This window comes from Colletotrichum orchidophilum, assembly GCF_001831195.1.
Source record: "Colletotrichum orchidophilum strain IMI 309357 chromosome Unknown Scaffold_238.1, whole genome shotgun sequence".
Taxonomy (NCBI): Eukaryota; Fungi; Ascomycota; class Sordariomycetes; order Glomerellales; family Glomerellaceae; genus Colletotrichum; species Colletotrichum orchidophilum.
The window spans coordinates 12719-30930 of NW_019173193.1; the positions used below are offsets into that span (position 1 = coordinate 12719).

The window sequence follows — 18212 nt, forward strand, 5'->3', positions numbered from 1 at the left end:
ACATCAGCCGGGATGGAGGGGTCTCGATTCTATTGGTGGCAAGATCGTACCTATCAACCCAGAGCGGTAGACATCCAACCTTAAGGCTCTTTCTTCCGTTTAGCAAACAACATGGCGCCGTCGATATTGAAAGCATATCACCAGGTCGTCCAAGAGTCGGTGTCTCTTGGCGATACAGAATGGGACTATGATATCTCCTCCCTCCCAACCCCATTCCAAACCAATGCTGCCGGCCTAGTCAAGTCTCTGACCCTTACCACCAAGGACTCTCGCCACCAACTTGGCCTCTGCCTTGAGTTGGCCTCTCCCAGTCGTGCCATTTCTTCATATTCGCTCGACCAACTTGTCGTCATCTCATTTGCCGACTTCTGTGCATTGAGTACTCTGTCCGCCGCTGCCGTGGGCACTCAGCCTTCCACCCCACGAGAATGCACCGAATATATTATCAAGCTCCTGCGTGCCGGTGTGTCTATCAACGGAACATTGTACAACTTCTACGGCCACAGCAACAGCCAGCTCAAGTCGCGGACATGCTTCCTGTTCGCTGCCCCAAAAAGAGAAATCACAAGAATAGTGGATACCATGGGTAATTTTGCAGAAATGAAGACGGTGCAGAAGAAGGCGAAGAGAATCGGACTTCTGTTCTCGACGGCGCATACGACCATTTCTGTTGACCCGAAGCGCTGCGAGGACATTTCCGATGTCGAAACGGCGGATTACATCTTCACAGATGGGTGCGGGCTCATAGCTCCGCATCTCGCCCAAGAGCTGGCGAGAAGAATTAACATCGTCTTTAGGACTGTTCGGTACACTCCGTCCGTCTTCCAGATTCGGTATCGAGGGTACAAAGGGGTCGTGACAGTGGATCCGACGATGAAGCGGGAAGTGATACTGCTGAAGTTGCGCAAGTCAATGAAGAAGTTCAGCGGCGGGTGCGATTGTAGCTTTTCGGTTATTGAATACTCCAAGGTCGGTCTGCCAGTATTGTCATTAGACGAGATCACTCCATTCGGGTGCCAAAGAATTTTCAACAGCTGAAATACGTGCCAGCCTTACGAATTCGGCCATCTTAATGACGAAGTTATTCTATTGCTCCATTCTCTGGGCATTACATCCGAAGTCCTGCTGCGGAAACAGCGACAACACTTTGACTTCCTCGCCAGCGCTACCACTGACCCCCGCGCGGCGTTTCGTTTCTTGACATACGTGAACAAGTACGAGCTCGCTGAGAGACTTCTTCTAGAGTCCCTTGATGTTGTCAGGCCCAGAGTAGCGGCGCTCGTCAACTCCCAGTACGCTAAGATGGTAAAAGCCAGTGGCAACGAGCAGCGCTGCCGCATACTCATTCCAAAATCACGTCTGTTATTTGGTGTCTGCGATGCCTGGGATGTCCTGAAAGAGGGCGAGTGCCAGGTCAGAGTTACGATGGACGGAGACGGGCTACCCGTCACACTGATGGGAACGGAAGTGGTCGTCACTCGAAATCCCTGTCTGCATCCCGGGGACTTGCAAAAGTTCAAGGTTGTTCAGAGGCGGCAGCTCTCGCATCTTGTCGACTGTATTGTCTTTTCCACCAAAGGAAAGCGTCCAGCTGCTGATCTCATGTCGGGGGGTGACTTGGACGGCGACAAATGTGCGTTTGCCATCTTCAAGCTTTTCTTGCTGTGTCGGGCTAATGTAAGGATTTACATGTAGTTTTCGTTTCTTGGGACGAGGATATCATTCCGTCCACTGTCTCTCAGGCAGCCGACTACCCTGGAGCCAGAGAGCCCGTGTCCTTCAAGCCCATCACTGACGACGATCGTCTCCTCTACTTTGCTAAGTACACCAATGCTTCGCTTGGCAAAATCAAGAATCTCTATCTCAGCTGGGCCAGGTTCTCGGGCCCTATGAGCCCGCCGTGTCAGGAGCTGAACCGGCTCTTCTCGACCTGCGTTGATGGCAACCGGATCAAGGTCCCGCCGAAGCTCGAAAGGCCTCCTGAACCCTCCCCGGAAGCACCGTCTTTTGTCCTCGACCAGCTTCACGAGGCCGCAAGAGAGATGATTCGAAATCGGGAGGAAAACGCAGCCGCCGCAAGAATTGATTGTGAAGGCTACACTTTGGACGCTATGGAGATGCTTTTGAGTCGGGATGACTTTGCCGTCTCCGAGTTTGAGCTTATGCAACTCACTTTTGGGTGGTGCCTTCGGAACGGCGCATCTCTCGAAGACTTTGCCCATTTTTTCAACTACACGCTTCTTACAGCGGAGCAGAAGGCATGGGCATTGAGCCAACTTCCCGTTACGCAGAACTACCCAAGCCTGGTGCGTAACGCGCTTTGCCAGTCATATCTGCTGGAGGAGTCGGAACTATGTGAATTCAAGCTACACTACCCATCCCTTCGGTGGAAGTGCCTCTATACCTCATCGAGGGATCGCCTCGCCGTTTTCTTTGATAAGGCTATCAAAGCACTCGAAATTTTCCATAGAAAACTGATCGTGCTCCGGGTGGACGAGCGCTTGACGATTGCAATCTACATTCCGCAGCAGATACAGCCGTCGGCAGATTGCAAAATTGGCAACAAAGCTCGATTGTTTGCGTTTCCACATTCCAAGGGCTTTGAGACGTCGAATCGATTGAGCCTGCCGACAAAGGTTAACTATCAGGTGTACTGCGACAGTAATGTTTTCCAGCTCTTTGATGGTCAGAGGCGAAACACGTGGGTCTTCATCGGGCGTGGTGCGTCGGATGATTCTAGCTATCAGAACCTCAAAATAGAGAGTGATAAGAGACGTACGAGGCAAGCGACTACTTACAGCGGCGTCAATTTTGACTGTCGGGCAAGCATAGCGCTGGAAAAGTTCAGCCGGGGGTTGCAGACTCATGTGGGACGGGTAAATAGGAACGGCGTTCAAGGAGCGGTAGGTAAAGTCCCTTCCTTTGTCGTTCTTTTAACTTCATCTTGTTTTTTCATTCTACGTATTACACAACAGCTACAACAGAGTTTCGAACTGACTTACTCTTCTCAGGAAATATACATCATTTCCAACAGAGACGTCGACTCGCTGCGAAATTTAGATCTTTGGCTCGAGTATGTTGACACTCGGGAAGAAGTCCCTCTCTTTGAGCGTAACGCGAGGGAGTATAAGAATCCCACTGTCAGGGAGGTTGACTGGAAGACTCAGCCCGACTACATGGTTAACGTTGTCTTGCGTCAAGATTTTACAAGGCTTCTTGGCCTGGAAACCCCGGAACAGTACGCAAAACTATTTCGGTGGTTACTGGAGCGGGACGAGAAGGAGACGTTACTACATTCCTTCAACTTCCTGCTCGCTAGCTTTGAAAACGAGAGCTTCGGGGCAGTGAGACCAGACCTGGTCCTTGGAGAGATGCTCAACTTCTTGGGGCAGTGCCCATTCTTGGCAGTTACCTTCTCCCAGGTGGGTGAGGCAGTTCTTCCAACACATTTGGCGGATGTGCTAGATGCCCGTGTCGAGCATATTTTACGAGCCATGATTCTCTCTGCCAATACCATCGACCAGATGATGCTCTCGCCATTACTGCGGATACTAGCCAGCGCCCGTATCCTTTCCATCTCTGCCTACGCTCGATTGATGGAGATAATTGCCCTTACGGTTCGGTCACCTTCTCTAGCGCTAGACATACTCCTTTGTGGCCTTGAAAGGGAGAGTATGCGACTGATACCGGAGCGGCCAGCGCTCATTCGACATTTTCTACGCAGCTTGACCGGCATTGTCATCGAACATGTGGAGGAGGCGGCAGAACAGTGCCGCGAAAGCCCAGGTCTCCTTTCATTGAGTTACCTCCGGGACACGGATAATGGATGGCCTGTGGTTCAAGCCGACTTCCGGCTCGATGCCAAGGGTGGCACGCCCAAGATGTCAACTCACGTACGTCTAACGGCTGCATCGTCACCGTCGAACTCTCTCTCTACGAGCCTCTATTCCATGGATGCCCTCGTCATTCAGTCGAGCCCGGGTAGGGCTGAATTCCAATGCCTCCATCCGATACCCCCCTATCTAGAGCATTGCTCTTGGAAAATGTGCGTCTGTGGCCCGTTTGTTACCACCAAGACCATGTTGGATGCCACCTTGGATCTGGCGCTTGGGACGTATAGCATCTGTGGCATCGCCGGATTGATCCATGGCATCGAAGACTGCCGAGCTGTCTCTTCAGAACCTGAAGATGATGACGACGGACCGGAATATGTTCCAAAGAATACGCTGAACCGATGCCAGAATGAGGCTGTCGAGTCTGCCGCCAAGCACCCGATGACCTGTCTCTGGGGCCCGCCGGGAACAGGCAAAACCCACACCATCGTGGAAATGATACGAGAGCTTCAGAGTCAGCACCAAAACTCACGCATCCTCGTCACGGCGCCGACGCATAACGCTGTGGACAATGTGATGAGAAGGTACCTTTCAAGCCGGACCGACGGCAACGGCCACCCCAGGATTCCTGCGGTCCGAATATCTACAGAGGTAAGAGTCGAACCTTTACTTTACATTCACGTCTGCGAGAGAATAATGAGTTTACTAACGATCAATGAACTAGATACGGAAAGTCGCCGAAGACTTGCGTAAATATACCTTTGACGCCATGACAGGACAAGAGCTCAACGGTTCGTATGCCGCCATGCGTAAGGCAAAAGAAATGATGAAACATGCGCGGCTGGTATTCACGACCTGTATAGGCGCTGGGTTAGGTCTTCTGCGGGGTGAAGAGTTTGATATAGTCGTCATCGATGAGGCTTCGCAACAGGCTGAGCCTGCGTCTTTGGTCCCGCTAACCAAGGGATGCAGGAAGGCCATTTTGGTTGGCGATCATGTGCAGCTGCGACCGACGGTGGGGCAACTCGCGCTGTCGCTCGACTTTGACGTATCGCTGTTTGAAAGGTTGTGGAAGGCCGCCCTGCGAGACGGCAATGGGGTTCAGAAGGTGATGCTGGATACCCAGTACCGGATGCACGAAAAGATGTGTCGGTTTGCCTCGGACGAGTTCTACGAGGGTAAGTTGCGCACAGGCATCAAGTTGGACGAGAGATTTATGTTTCCATCCATGTTTCCCTGGCCGGTGGTGGAGGATTCCCGCCACCCTGTGGAAGCCCATGATGATCCGAAGGGACTAAATATTCAGCACCACCACCGCATGGTCTTTGTCGATTGCGCCACCCCGGAAGACCTGGGTCAGAAGTCAAAGTGCAATAGAGGTCAGGCTGCGCTGTGCGGAAAAGTGTGCGACCTTCTTAACAAAGAAGCTCCGAGATTGAGAGCATCATCTTCATCAGCAGAAGCGCCGAAGCCTTCCATCGCGGTATTGACGCCCTACACCCGTCAGGCCGACCTACTCAAGCAGACGCTCTCAAGCCACAAGCTGGTTGAGATCTGTAGCATCGATGGGTTCCAGGGGCGCGAGGCGGATATTGTCGTGTTTGTGACGGTGCGGTGCAATCAAAACTGCGAGATTGGGTTCCTGAAAGACATGAGGAGGCTGAATGTTGCCTTGACACGGGCGAGGACGGGGTTGATTATTATCGGCCATATCCCAACACTCACAATGGGAAATGCGGGTGAGGGAAGCACAGCGACATGGAAGAGATTGATCGGTGGCTTGAAGGTTGTCAAAATGGATGTGAAAGCACACGATGATAACCATCGAGGGTAGCCAAAGGCTCATAATCCAACATTCGGGAGCTAACAGTAATTTGAGTTGTCAATAATAATAGCCGTCTACGATTCGGTCGCAGCGCCGCATGTGGCGCTATCCAGGATACTGCCACCGGATACCGCTTACCACCGAACGACCGTTCAGGGGGCTGGCTCCTTACGGCATATGATTATATTCACGATCCCGTGTAAGGGCGTCTCTAAGCGGAGCGCAATCTGCTTACTTTCTGTTACACATGCCTTCCGCTCGATACCTCGCTTTGCGATAAAATCCTACGGTCGTATACCCCCCACGTCTTCTAGCGTCGGGATTGGCTAGCTTTTGGCCCCCGAAGGCACCCTACAACCCAGCTACCCTACTTTCCGCCCATCCTAAGAACGCCTCATCACCACTTTTACCCATCACTTCTAACCAGTATGACAGTTTCTGTTTCGCACTAAACAGCGCCGATTTTAAGGGGCCTTTTTTGAACCATACACTGAGCTTACTCACAAAGACTCATCGCTAAATGGCGGTCTGTTGGTTTCTTTCCGGTATATTGACCGCTACGTAGGACTGTGATCTGCCCGGCTGCCTGGGTATATGATACTGTTATCCCTAAGACACGGGTTATTATACCCCGCGCTCTCTTAGATACTCCTTTAATAAACTTATCTTATTATCTAAACTCTTAATTAAACACTTTTAACCACTAAAATATATCAAGTATTAGGATAGATGCACTTACCTTTATAAATACTATAGCGGAGAGAAGTTGTATACTTTTAAGAATGCTAAAGAATGACAAAACCTATGTACGTAACCCGTCGGCACTGACAGTATGAAACCTTATTACGTTATAATCCCTTTAGTTAATTACTTAACATACCTCAGCATCTTAGCAACTAATAATTCATTAGGGTCAGACCACAACAATCGTGTGATTTGAAAGAAAAGCAGAGCAGTATTCAAAGATTCAAAGTCCAATATAATCGATTACAACGGAACTTAAAGGAACTAAAGAAAAGCATAAATGTCTTTCCGTATCAACGCGGTTGTGCCATAGTGTTGGTTAACTCTCGTTCTATTATATTTTTAGAATGCTTGAGTGTAATCGTATAAGCTTACTTAATGTTGCTGATGCATTGGGACTAGTATATGCACTTGTTTATTATCTGTGGGTATTGGTGTTGGCGTAGTGCTTTTGTGTTGGTTTACGTAATCACAAGGTGATTTATTCGATCGAACCGTGGTGACAAAGGGTCAATTACTCTTATATTAATCTTTACGTAAGGTAGAAAAAAGAGGTTCTAATTATAAATTAAATCGCCGGTTAAATGCTAATATAAAGACCCTTAAATAGCCCCTACGTTAACGTTAACTCGAGGTCGAATTAGGCTTTTAATTCGATATTAATTATTTCTTTTTTATTATTAAACTTATATAATTAAAAAAATAATTCGACGATCTTATAATAATATATAATATACCGATAAAAATAATATTTATAACTTTTTTTCCGGTTTTTTCTTAAGCCCTTTTTATATAACTTATTTTTTTATTTATATTATAATTGTTTTATTATTAATAAATCGTTCTAAACTTAGGTTTAAGTTCTATTTAATAAAAACATTTATTAAATTATCTTCGCTATTAATTTAATAAATTTTGAAAATTTTATATCGCTTGTATAATTATTATAAAATTATAATATTTATTAACTTTTTTTTTTAATAATATTTAACTTAATAAAGTATTTATATAATAAATAGGAATCCGTGTAAACGATTATTAATGTTATAAATAAAATTAATTGATTTATAATCCGTTTAAATATAATAAAGATCGCGTAAGCGAAATCAATATTATTAATTATTTTATAAATCTCGGAGGTTAAAACGTTTTTAATTATTTTTTTATTTTTAATTAATAAATAATAAACAATATTATTATATATCGTAAATTCGTCGTTTTTTATAACCTCGTTTATTAAAATAATAATATATTTAAATTAAAAAGTTAGATTTATATTATTTATAAACAATTTATTAATAAAAATATAAAACTTAGTAAAAGTTAAATTTAATAAATAATAAGTTAGCCCGCGATTTAAGTTTATTATTTATTAGCTTAATTATTTATTTAGTATAGTAACGTTTTTTTTTAATTAAATCCGTAGTTTATACTGTTTTTATAATATTAAACGTTATTTTTAATTAATAAATATTAATAATATACGATTTTTTTATGTTACGGTCTATAACTAGATTTCTTATTTTTCGTATACGGTTACCTAAGGAAGAAAAGGCCGCGAAAATCTTAAGATTTCCCATAGATTTCCTTTAAAAAAAAACGCTTAAAAAAACCTAAGATTTCCTTAAAATTTCTTTAAGATTTTTTTAAAAGAAATTATAAAGAAATCCTTAAGATTTTTTAAAGGTTTTTTTTAAAACTTTTATAATATATTTAAGAGATTTTATTAAGATATTTATAAGAAAATCTTAAGAAGGATTATTAATATATTATTTATTTTTATTATATAAAAGCGTATAATATTTTATTTTATTTTATTTAATATTCTTTTTATTAGTTACGTAATATAAAGCTAATAAAGGTAATTTTTTTTTATTCTTTTTACTAAAAAATTATAATATTATTTTTAATTATAAAAATCCTATTATTAAATATTAATAAGGGAATTAATACACGGGCATAAACAATTAATACACAGGCATAACTCTTACACAAATATAATAACTATATACTATTATTAACCTAAAAAAGCTATTACCTTATTTTAATTTTACTAATCCTATTTAAAATATTTAAGAATTTCTTTTATATATAATCGTAATACGTTATTTATATTAATTAATCGAGGCTTTGTCGTTATATTATTTATATTAAAATCCCTTATATTTAAGTCCGTTTTTTTATTATTAAAATATAATTCGTTACGTTAAGCTAAAAATTTAAACTTAAGTAACGAGTTTAATTTAAAACGGCGATATAATAAATATTTTTTTATTTTATAACCTTTTATTATTAATAATTTAAATATAAATATTAATAATTATTATAATTTTAGTAACGATAATACGTTTAAAAATATTTTTATTTTTTATTTAAATTAATTTTATTAAATTACTTAACCTTATAGTTTATATAAAAACGATACGGTATTTATTAAAATATAAAATAATTATAAAATCTTTTTTTATAAGATATTTTCGACGATAATTATTTAGATTTATTAAATTATTATATTAATATTTAATTTAAAATATAATTTATTTTTATTATATTTTATTTTTAAATTTACTTTATAAAACGAAGAGTATCGATTTATATAAGCTATTTTTATAAAAGAATTTGAATTTATATTACGTTTAGTTAAAGAAATAGTAAAGGAAAGGTAAAAATTAATTAAAGAATTTTTTAATTTTTTTAAACGAGTTCGATAATAGCGACGGAAATAAAGTTATTTATTATATTTATTTATTATATTTATTTAATATATTTATTTTATTATTTTTATTTTTATATTCTTTTTTTATTATTTAAGGTATTTTTTATCGATTTTTAAATAAATTTAATAATTTTATTATTATAAAGTTTTTATTTTTTAGGTTAACGCTCGTTTTCGCTTTTATTTAATTTAGTTTTAAACTTATAAATTCCCGGTAATTTAAAATTTATAATCGACGCCTTATTTAATTAAATTAACGTATTTATTAAAAAGAACGGGTTTAGTATTATTTATTAATATAAATATATATATAAAAGTAAAAAGATAAGATATATATTTTAATACGATCGTTTTAATAAACCGCGGCTTATAAAAGGTATGGGGTTATATTAACGAAAATCGCGAAAGTATAATTATAAATAAATAATTATTATTAAAACGAAAGAAAAAAGTATTTAGTTTTTATAACGGTATATTAAAATTAAATATATTTAATATAATTATAAGCTAAGCTTTAGTTTTTTAATATGTCTTTTATATTAAAGGCTTATATTATTAATTAAAAACGTTATTAAAGTTATTAACCACTAAGTTAATATTAAAGCCCTTGATATTTATATTATTGTTTAGGAATAATTTTTAGATTTTATATTTATTTAATAAGATATTTATAATATTAAAGCCTTTATAAAGAAGGAGAAATTAAATAGCTATTTATTAATAACCGTTTTAATAAAGCTTTTTAATAAACGAAAGGTGCTTTATATTATAAAATAGGTTAATAACGAGCTTAACCGGCTTATTAATTTAATATAAATATTTTTATTTTATTTTTTAATATAGAGGCGCTTTTCGGAGGTAATTAGTTTTAATAATATATATAATACGAATCGTTTTAAGTTTTTATTATTTTAAGCTATTAGTTAGATATATATTAAATTTATTTTTAATATAGTATTTAACTTTATTAATAACAAGAGATTAAAAAGGTTCCGGTTCTTTACGGAAAGTATTTATTAATTAGTTAATTAATATTCGATTCGTTTATTAAATATTATTATTATTAATTATAATAAATAAATAAAGGCCGTTTTAGCTTATGAGTTCGCCGACGTATAATAATAGCTCTATATTTATTATATTAATTTTAATATTATATTTAAAACTAAATAAAAATAAGTAAAAGGAAAACGGTTAAAAGGTGCCGGTAGTGGTTTAGATTATAAAAACGATATTAAGCCCTTAAGAATATTAATAACGGAATTAAATAATGAGGACTAGGCGTATATTTATAAATTTATTAATAATTTAATTTTTTATATATATTACGGAGTTTTTATAATATAAAAGCTCGTTATTTTTATTAAAACTAAAATTATTTTTAAAAAAATATAAAATAATTTTTATAAAAAGTTCGATAATTAATAGTTAATATTTTATTATTTTTATAAGATATATTTTTTTATTAAAGCTTAATAAGCTTGTTATTATATTTAAAAATATTAGAATTTTAATATTTACGTTATTTTAAAAACCGAATTTAATAATATTAATATTAAAAATTATTTTTTTAATAACCTAAGTTATTTATATCGATTTATTAATATTATATAAAATATAATTCGAAATTAAAAATTACTGTTTATATAGTTTTATATAAAAAATAAAGTGCTAATTATTTATTAATATATTAAAATTAATTTAAAATACTTAAGTAAATTTTAAAATATATTTTTTTAAAATATTTAAAATTAATTATAAAGTAATACTAAATAATAAAAATAATATTACCGACCGATAATTATTTACGGCCCCTTTTTATTAAAGATTATATAAACGATTATTTTATTTCGATATAATTAAGTATTTTTTATTATTATATAATTTATATAAGGTTTATAATCAGGATATTTTTTATAAAATAAAACGTTTATTTTTATTAAAAATTAAAAGAAACGTTCTTAAAAAACTTATATTATTAGATTTTAGATTTTAAAATTATTATATTTTTTTATAATAGGCTAAAGAACTTAATATAGCTTATTTTTAATTAATTAATTATATAAAAAGATAATAATTTAAAAGCTTAATATAAGAAAACGTTATTAATAATTTTTAAAATAACTCGGCGAGGCCATCCGTTAAGAAGCCGTAATAAAGCGATTATTATAAGGTTTATATAAAAAAAAGAGTAATAAAAAAGTAATTAATCTACGGCTTTATTATAATTTTAAATTAAAAATTAATTTAGTAAAATTAATATAGGGAAATTTATAAAAATATAAGCTAATAAATAGGTATTATAAATAAGTATTTAAAGAAAGAGGTATAAATAGGAGATATTAATTAATAATAATAATAAGGCCGTCCCTTAATAAACGTGATTATTTAAATAAAGCTTTAATAAAATTTAATATTAATTTGTTATTTATTATATATTATAATAAAAGGATATAGAAAACGTAAAAGCTAAAAATAAATATAATATAATTTAATATAAAATAATTTAGATAAATATATTAAGATAAGAAAATATTAGTAAGGGAGCCTTTATCGCTTTAAGACGAAATATTTATGGTCTATGTATTTTTTTAAGCTAATAATAGTATATAGCTGTTATGCTTGTGTAAGAGTTATGCCCGTGTATTAATTGTTTATGCCCGTGTATTAATTCCTTTAAAAATTTTAAAAATATATATTATAAGTTACTTATATTATAATTTTATAAATCTTAAATAAATATTATGTAATTTTTAAAAAGGCTTATTATTTAATTACTTTTTACGACATAATTATAAAAATTTATTATTATTATAGATTATTTCCTATTAACTCCGTTTTTTCTAAATACTAAGCTATATTAACCGTCTATTTATATAATTCTTTATTATTCTCCTTTTATTAAAAACGCTAAATTTACTTTTTATTTATTATTAAAATAAGCTTAATATTTAATTTTAACTTAATTAATATATCTTTTATATAAGCTTAGTTAATATCGATTTATTTTTACTTTTAAATAAACGACCTTATTATTTACTATTTACGCCTTAGTTATTATAAATAATATAAGCTTAATTAACTAACTAACTTTTTTTAAATAAGGCTAATTATAATAAAATAGGCTACGTTATATTTTTTAACTTATTATAAAAAGATATAATAAGTTTAAAATTAAAAATCGCTAATATAAATTTAAAAAAAACGTCTTTTAAAAATACTACCGAAAATATACTTCTTATTTATTAAAAGTAACTAAATCTATTATTTTAAAATAGATTTTATAATAATATAAAATACTTAATTTAATTAAAATAATATAATTTAAACTATAGTTTTTAAAAAAAGTTAAGAATAGCCTCTTATTAAATAGTATTATTTTCTTTATTAACCGATATTATTTTTTAATTAATATAAAATACTTTAAAAAAAATATTATTAAAAGTTCGCTTAAATATTTAAAACGAATACTTATATACTCCCGGCCCGTAAATATTTTATTTTTAATATAAGCTTATTTAAAACGTATTTCTTAATTACTAATTATATTTTATATAATATTAATAAATTAATATAAATAATTAAAACCGTTTAAAAAATAACTCTTAATATTATTATTATTTAACTTAATATTAAAAATAATATAAATTTTAAAATTTTAATATTTTTAAAAATAAATATATTATATAAAAGTATTAAAAAATTAAGCGTTAGTTATTAAACTTTTTATAAAGCTTAGTCTAGGCTTTTTTAAAAACGTATTTAATTTTAATAAAAATAATAAGCTTTTATATTTTAAAGACTTTATAATATATATAAAAAAGGGGCTTATTAATAAGTATATTAATATAAACCTTATTTTTATTACTTAATATAGTTATTATTTATATTAATAATTAATATTTTTCGTTATTAAACTTATTATTATTATTATTATAACTACGTTCTTTAATTTATTTCTATTTAGCTTTAAATATAATATTAAAATTAATATAATAAATATAAAGTTATTACTAAACGTTTAAAAACTATTTATTTAATATAACCTTTATTTAGTTATCGTAATTTATAATAATAATAATAAAATAACGGACTAAATATTAATCTATAAATTAGCGGATATTTATTAAAAAAAATTAAAAACTTTTTAATCTCTCGTTATTAATAAAGCTAAACGTAGCGTTATAAATAAATCTAAAATAAATTTATTTAATAATTTAAAAAAAAAGGTTTAAAATAATTAATATTATAAATATTATTAAAACTAATTACCTAAAGGAATCGCTTTTATATTTAAAAATAATAAAAAAAAGTCTAAATAAAGTTAATAAAGCGGTTTAGCTCGTCGTTTACTTATTTTATTATATATAAAATATTTCGCTTATTAAATAATTTAATTAACGTTATAATTAGTAAATATTTAACTAATTCTTTTTAATTTATATAAGCCTTAATATTATAAATTTCTTGTTAAATAAATAAAAATTTTAAAAACTATTCTTAAATAATAATACATATATTATAAACTTAAATCTTAATTTATCGGCTTATAATTTTGATAATATTTTAAATTATTTAAATCAGCTTATAATATAAAAAATATATAAAAGCTTTAAAATTAAAATTATAATTATATTAATTATATTAAAAGTTTAAATAATAACGTAAAAGCCATTTATTTCTTTTTAAACTTCGGTAATAATTTATTATTTATAACTATATTTATAAAACTTATACTATTAAATATTAATATTTTATATAAACTTAGGCTTATTAAATCGATTATATTAAAAAATATATTAAATAATTCGGTTTTAAGCTTTATATTTATTTCGTTTTATAATATTAAATTTATTAATTTTTATAAAAATATTAATTTAATTAAAAAAAATATTATAAGTTTATTTTAAATTATTAAAAATTAATAAATTTAAAATTTCGGTTATAAAAATAAAGAAATAGTTATTTAAAATATAATAAAAAGTTATAATTCGGAAAAACGTTTCGTTTTAAAAAAAGGATTAGTATAAAAGTAAATAAAATAATAAATTAATTTAAAAACTTTAAATTTTTTTATATTAATAAATATATTTTTATTATTAAAAAAGTACTATTATTAATTATTAATTAATCTTAATAACTTATAAAATAAATTAAAAAGTATTATTAAACTATTTTATTGTAAAATAAAAAGGTTATTAAAACTATTTATTAAAAAAAAAAGGCTATATTTTAAAAAAAGTTATAAAAAAATAATTTACTAAGTTTTTGTTATTTTTTTTAAAACATAATAAATAAAATATAATATAAACTTTATATTAAAATAATCGTTTATAAAAAGTTACGTATTTTATAATATATTAATTAAAAGCTCGGTAATAAAGTTATATTATTTTTAAAAATTATTAATTTTATAAAATTAATTAACGCTTAAGTAATTATTTTTAAAAAAGGGAAATAATAACGGTTAGTTAAATAATAATAAGAGGCCGTAATTAATTAATAATCGCTTTTATAAAAAAGGAGATTTATTAATATAAGTATTATTTTAAAATTAGCTTTATAAAATATCTTTAACTTTAATTAAAAAAGCTATTAAAAATAAATAGTATAAATTAGATTTAGAAGCTTAATAATATAACCTTAAAATAAAAAAATTAATAAAATAAAAAAGTTAAAATACTTTATAAATATTTAATAGAATTTAATTATATTAATAATATTTTTTTAAATTAATTAAGGAGCCGAATAGCGACGCCGGTATAAGAGCGACGCCGGTATATTAATTTACGACGCTAGTATATTAATTCTTAAAATTTAATACGAAGTTAATTATTAAAAAAACTATAAAAAATCATAAACATAAGCCTAATTTAAGTTTATATTATATATAAGTCCTATATATTATTAAATAATTCTTTTATATTTAAAACCGATATTATAAAGTTGGTTTTTTAAAAATAAACTAATTTTTATTTTATTAGTTTATATTTAAAAACTACTTATTGTCTATTGGTTTTTTTTATTATTACGTAATTTCTTTATAGTTTTTCTAATTTATTAAAGTAATATATATATTCTTATTATTTAATTATATATATAGCAAAGTAGCCGCCGTAGAATAGTAGGGTAAGTCCTTAGTCTATTATATATATTAAGTCGTAATAAAGATTTTATTTAAATCGGTTAATTACCGTACGTTAACCGCTTTTAAACTTAAATCTTTACGGCCTATTTAAAAAAAAAAATTAAAACCGTATTAACTATATTTAATTAATCGCAAGTTAACGTTTATATTTAGTTAAATAAGGCTAAGTAACTTTATTTTTACTAACGATTTATTAACCATAATAAAGGTTTATAAAAATAATAATAACTTTATTTTTAGTAATATTTTTTTAATTAGCGTAGATTTTAAAGCCGAGATAGCTTTATTTATAATTTTAAATAAGGATTTAAGCTCTTTAATTTACTAAATAAACTATTTAAATTAATTAATTACCTAATTAATTTACGTTTTAAATTGAATTAAGAAATTAATTACCTAAACCGTTATTATAAAGGTTTTATAAAGCTATTTTACTAACGTTTAGTTTAATAAGATCTTATTATTATAAATAAATCCGCTAAATTCTTTTATAATCCGTTTATTTATAAATTTAAATTAATTATCGGGTTAATAACTTAAGTTATTAATTATATAGTAAAATAGGGTTTGCTTAATTAAGTTTCATTTACAATATATTTTAATTATAAATAATAACGCCGTATTAATTTAATTATTGTTAAAATCGTCCGTATTATTATATAATTACTTTCTTTAATACGCCTAAATATTAATAATAATTTATTAATTTAAAATAAGTATTTTTATTTACGCTTAGCTTAACTTATTTAAAGTCGTATTACGGTTTATATTAAAATTTAAAACGATCGTTATATTAATTTTTAATATATTAAAGTTTAACTCGTTTAAAAATAATAGCGATAGCTTTTTATTATTACTTAATTTATTATTAAAAATTAAATTAATTTTAATACCTTAGGTTTATTTTATAATATTTTTTATATTTATTCTTTATTTTATAAATAAGTTTTTAATATCGTTTTTAATTATTATAAGTTTTTTTTATTTAATTTAAACAGTTTTATATTACGGCCAGCTAGTCATAATAAGGTTTATGTTAATAGAAGTCGGGGCTACGATACTCGTAAACAATAATCGTCGTAAGAATAGTTTTAGTAAAGCTATTATTTATAAGTTGTAAAATAAATAAGGCTTTAGTAATTAATCGTAATCTTATTAAATAAATTTTTAATAAAAATAGTTAAAAACGATTATTAGATTTAATATAAGAATTAATTATTAAAAAAGCTATAGAAGTTTATTTTTAAATTTAACTTAGGCTATTTTATATATAAGTCCTAATCGTAAATATATCTTTTATAATATTTTATTTATTATTATTTAACCGTTTACTAAACAATCGTTCGTTTTATATTTTTATAATTATTTATTTTATTTATTTATAAGCGTTCGTTTTTTATTTTATCGTATGATTATAATTATATAACTTATTTATAATTTTTTTATTTTAAAAAAGGCCGTTTAAGTTCTTATTATTATATATATAATATAATAGCCGCCGTAGGTTTTATAGGGTAAGGCTTTAGTTTAATAATACGTATTAAATCGTAATATTAACTTTTCCTTTCGGAAATTAAGTCTTTAAATTTATAAATAAGTTATTCATTTTTAAATTAAGGAATCGTTAAATATTTTTATTAAAATATATTAACACTCTATTAAATCGAATTAAAAAATCGAAATCGTAAATAATTATATCTCGTCGCTATTTATTACGTATTATTCGTTTTTTTAATAAAAATATAAAAATAATATTATACTCGAATTATCGTTTTTAAAATATTCATTGTTTAGTTCTTTTTAATTTTAATATTTACGGAATATATTATTATCTAGGTATTTTATACGATACTTTTATTAATATTATTTATATTTATAAGTTTTTTAAGGACTATTTTTTATAGGTCCCGATTAATAAATATAATAAATCGTTTAATAATAAAATCCGATCGCTTTAATTATAAAAAATAAATAAAAAAGTCGCGGTTTTAAAAAAGAGCTATAGAATTATAAAAAAAGGCTAAGGTTTATTAAAAAGCTTAAATTAAATTAAATAAGTCGTTATTTAAATTAAAATATTTTTATTTTTAAAAGCGAATAATATTTAAAAAGAGTTATATTATATTAAAGGAATTTTTTAAAGATACTAAGAATATTTCTTTAATAGCTTAAGAGGCGTAAACTAATAATATTTTTAATATTATTGATTAAAATACCGTAATAGTTAAAAGTTCTAAATTTAAGTTTAATTTTTAAGAAGCTATTAAGAGTTTTAAAAGTTCGTAACGGGTTTTTATATATTATTTTTATATCCATAATCTTTTTATTTAATAAGATATTTTTTATATCTTTTTTTAGTTTAGTGGTCGATAACTCGTTCGATTTTATATTTTAATTTATTAAATTCGACGATAATACGATCTTTAATATATAAACTTTTAAATACCGGTTTTAAAAGTAAAATATAAAAAATCGGGTAATATCGTATCGTATTTAAAAGTTTTAATTTAAAATTAATTAATAAAACTTTTTTAATAATTTCGAAAAGTCTAAGTTTTTTATAATTTAATTTATCGTTTAGTCGCTTTATTTTAATATTATAGCGAAAAAAATATATATTATTTCCTTTTTTTAAAATTAATCTATTAATTTTTAATTTATCGGCGTATTTTTTTATTCGCTACTATATAAATTCGAAATTTAAAAAGGCTTTTTTTTAAATCTTTTTAAATTTATTTACGTCTATTACGGCTTTTATAACCTATAGTCTTTTATATACTTTTTTATATATAGTTAGTTAAAATCCGTAGTTAAAATAAAAAAGGGATTTTTTTATATTTTCGTTAATTACGTTATTATATATAAACTAGGTTATTAATAATAATATTATTTAATTATTTTAGTCGTAGTTTATATAATAGCGGAGGTATATTTTAAAAATTTAAT

At 28.8% G+C, this 18212-nt stretch overlaps 2 protein-coding genes across 2 annotated transcripts; one reads left to right on the top strand and one right to left on the bottom strand.

Moving 5' to 3' along the window:
• Positions 1 to 111: 111 nt before the first annotated feature.
• CORC01_14096 (uncharacterized protein) lies at positions 112 to 5667 on the top strand (the record flags this gene model as incomplete). The annotated part of the gene is made up of 6 exons (XM_022625707.1): positions 112 to 981; positions 1051 to 1633; positions 1696 to 2903; positions 3012 to 4484; positions 4558 to 4642; positions 4697 to 5667. The coding sequence occupies 6 exons, from the start codon at positions 112 to 114 to the stop codon at positions 5665 to 5667; spliced, it is 5190 nt and encodes a 1729-aa protein (XP_022467789.1).
• Positions 5668 to 17625: 11958 nt separating this feature from the next.
• On the bottom strand, positions 17626 to 17844 carry CORC01_14097 (uncharacterized protein; the record flags this gene model as incomplete). Its single annotated transcript, XM_022625708.1, has 1 exon — positions 17626 to 17844. A coding segment is annotated over one exon (219 nt), but the record flags the coding sequence as incomplete, so codon positions are not given.
• Positions 17845 to 18212: the final 368 nt, after the last annotated feature.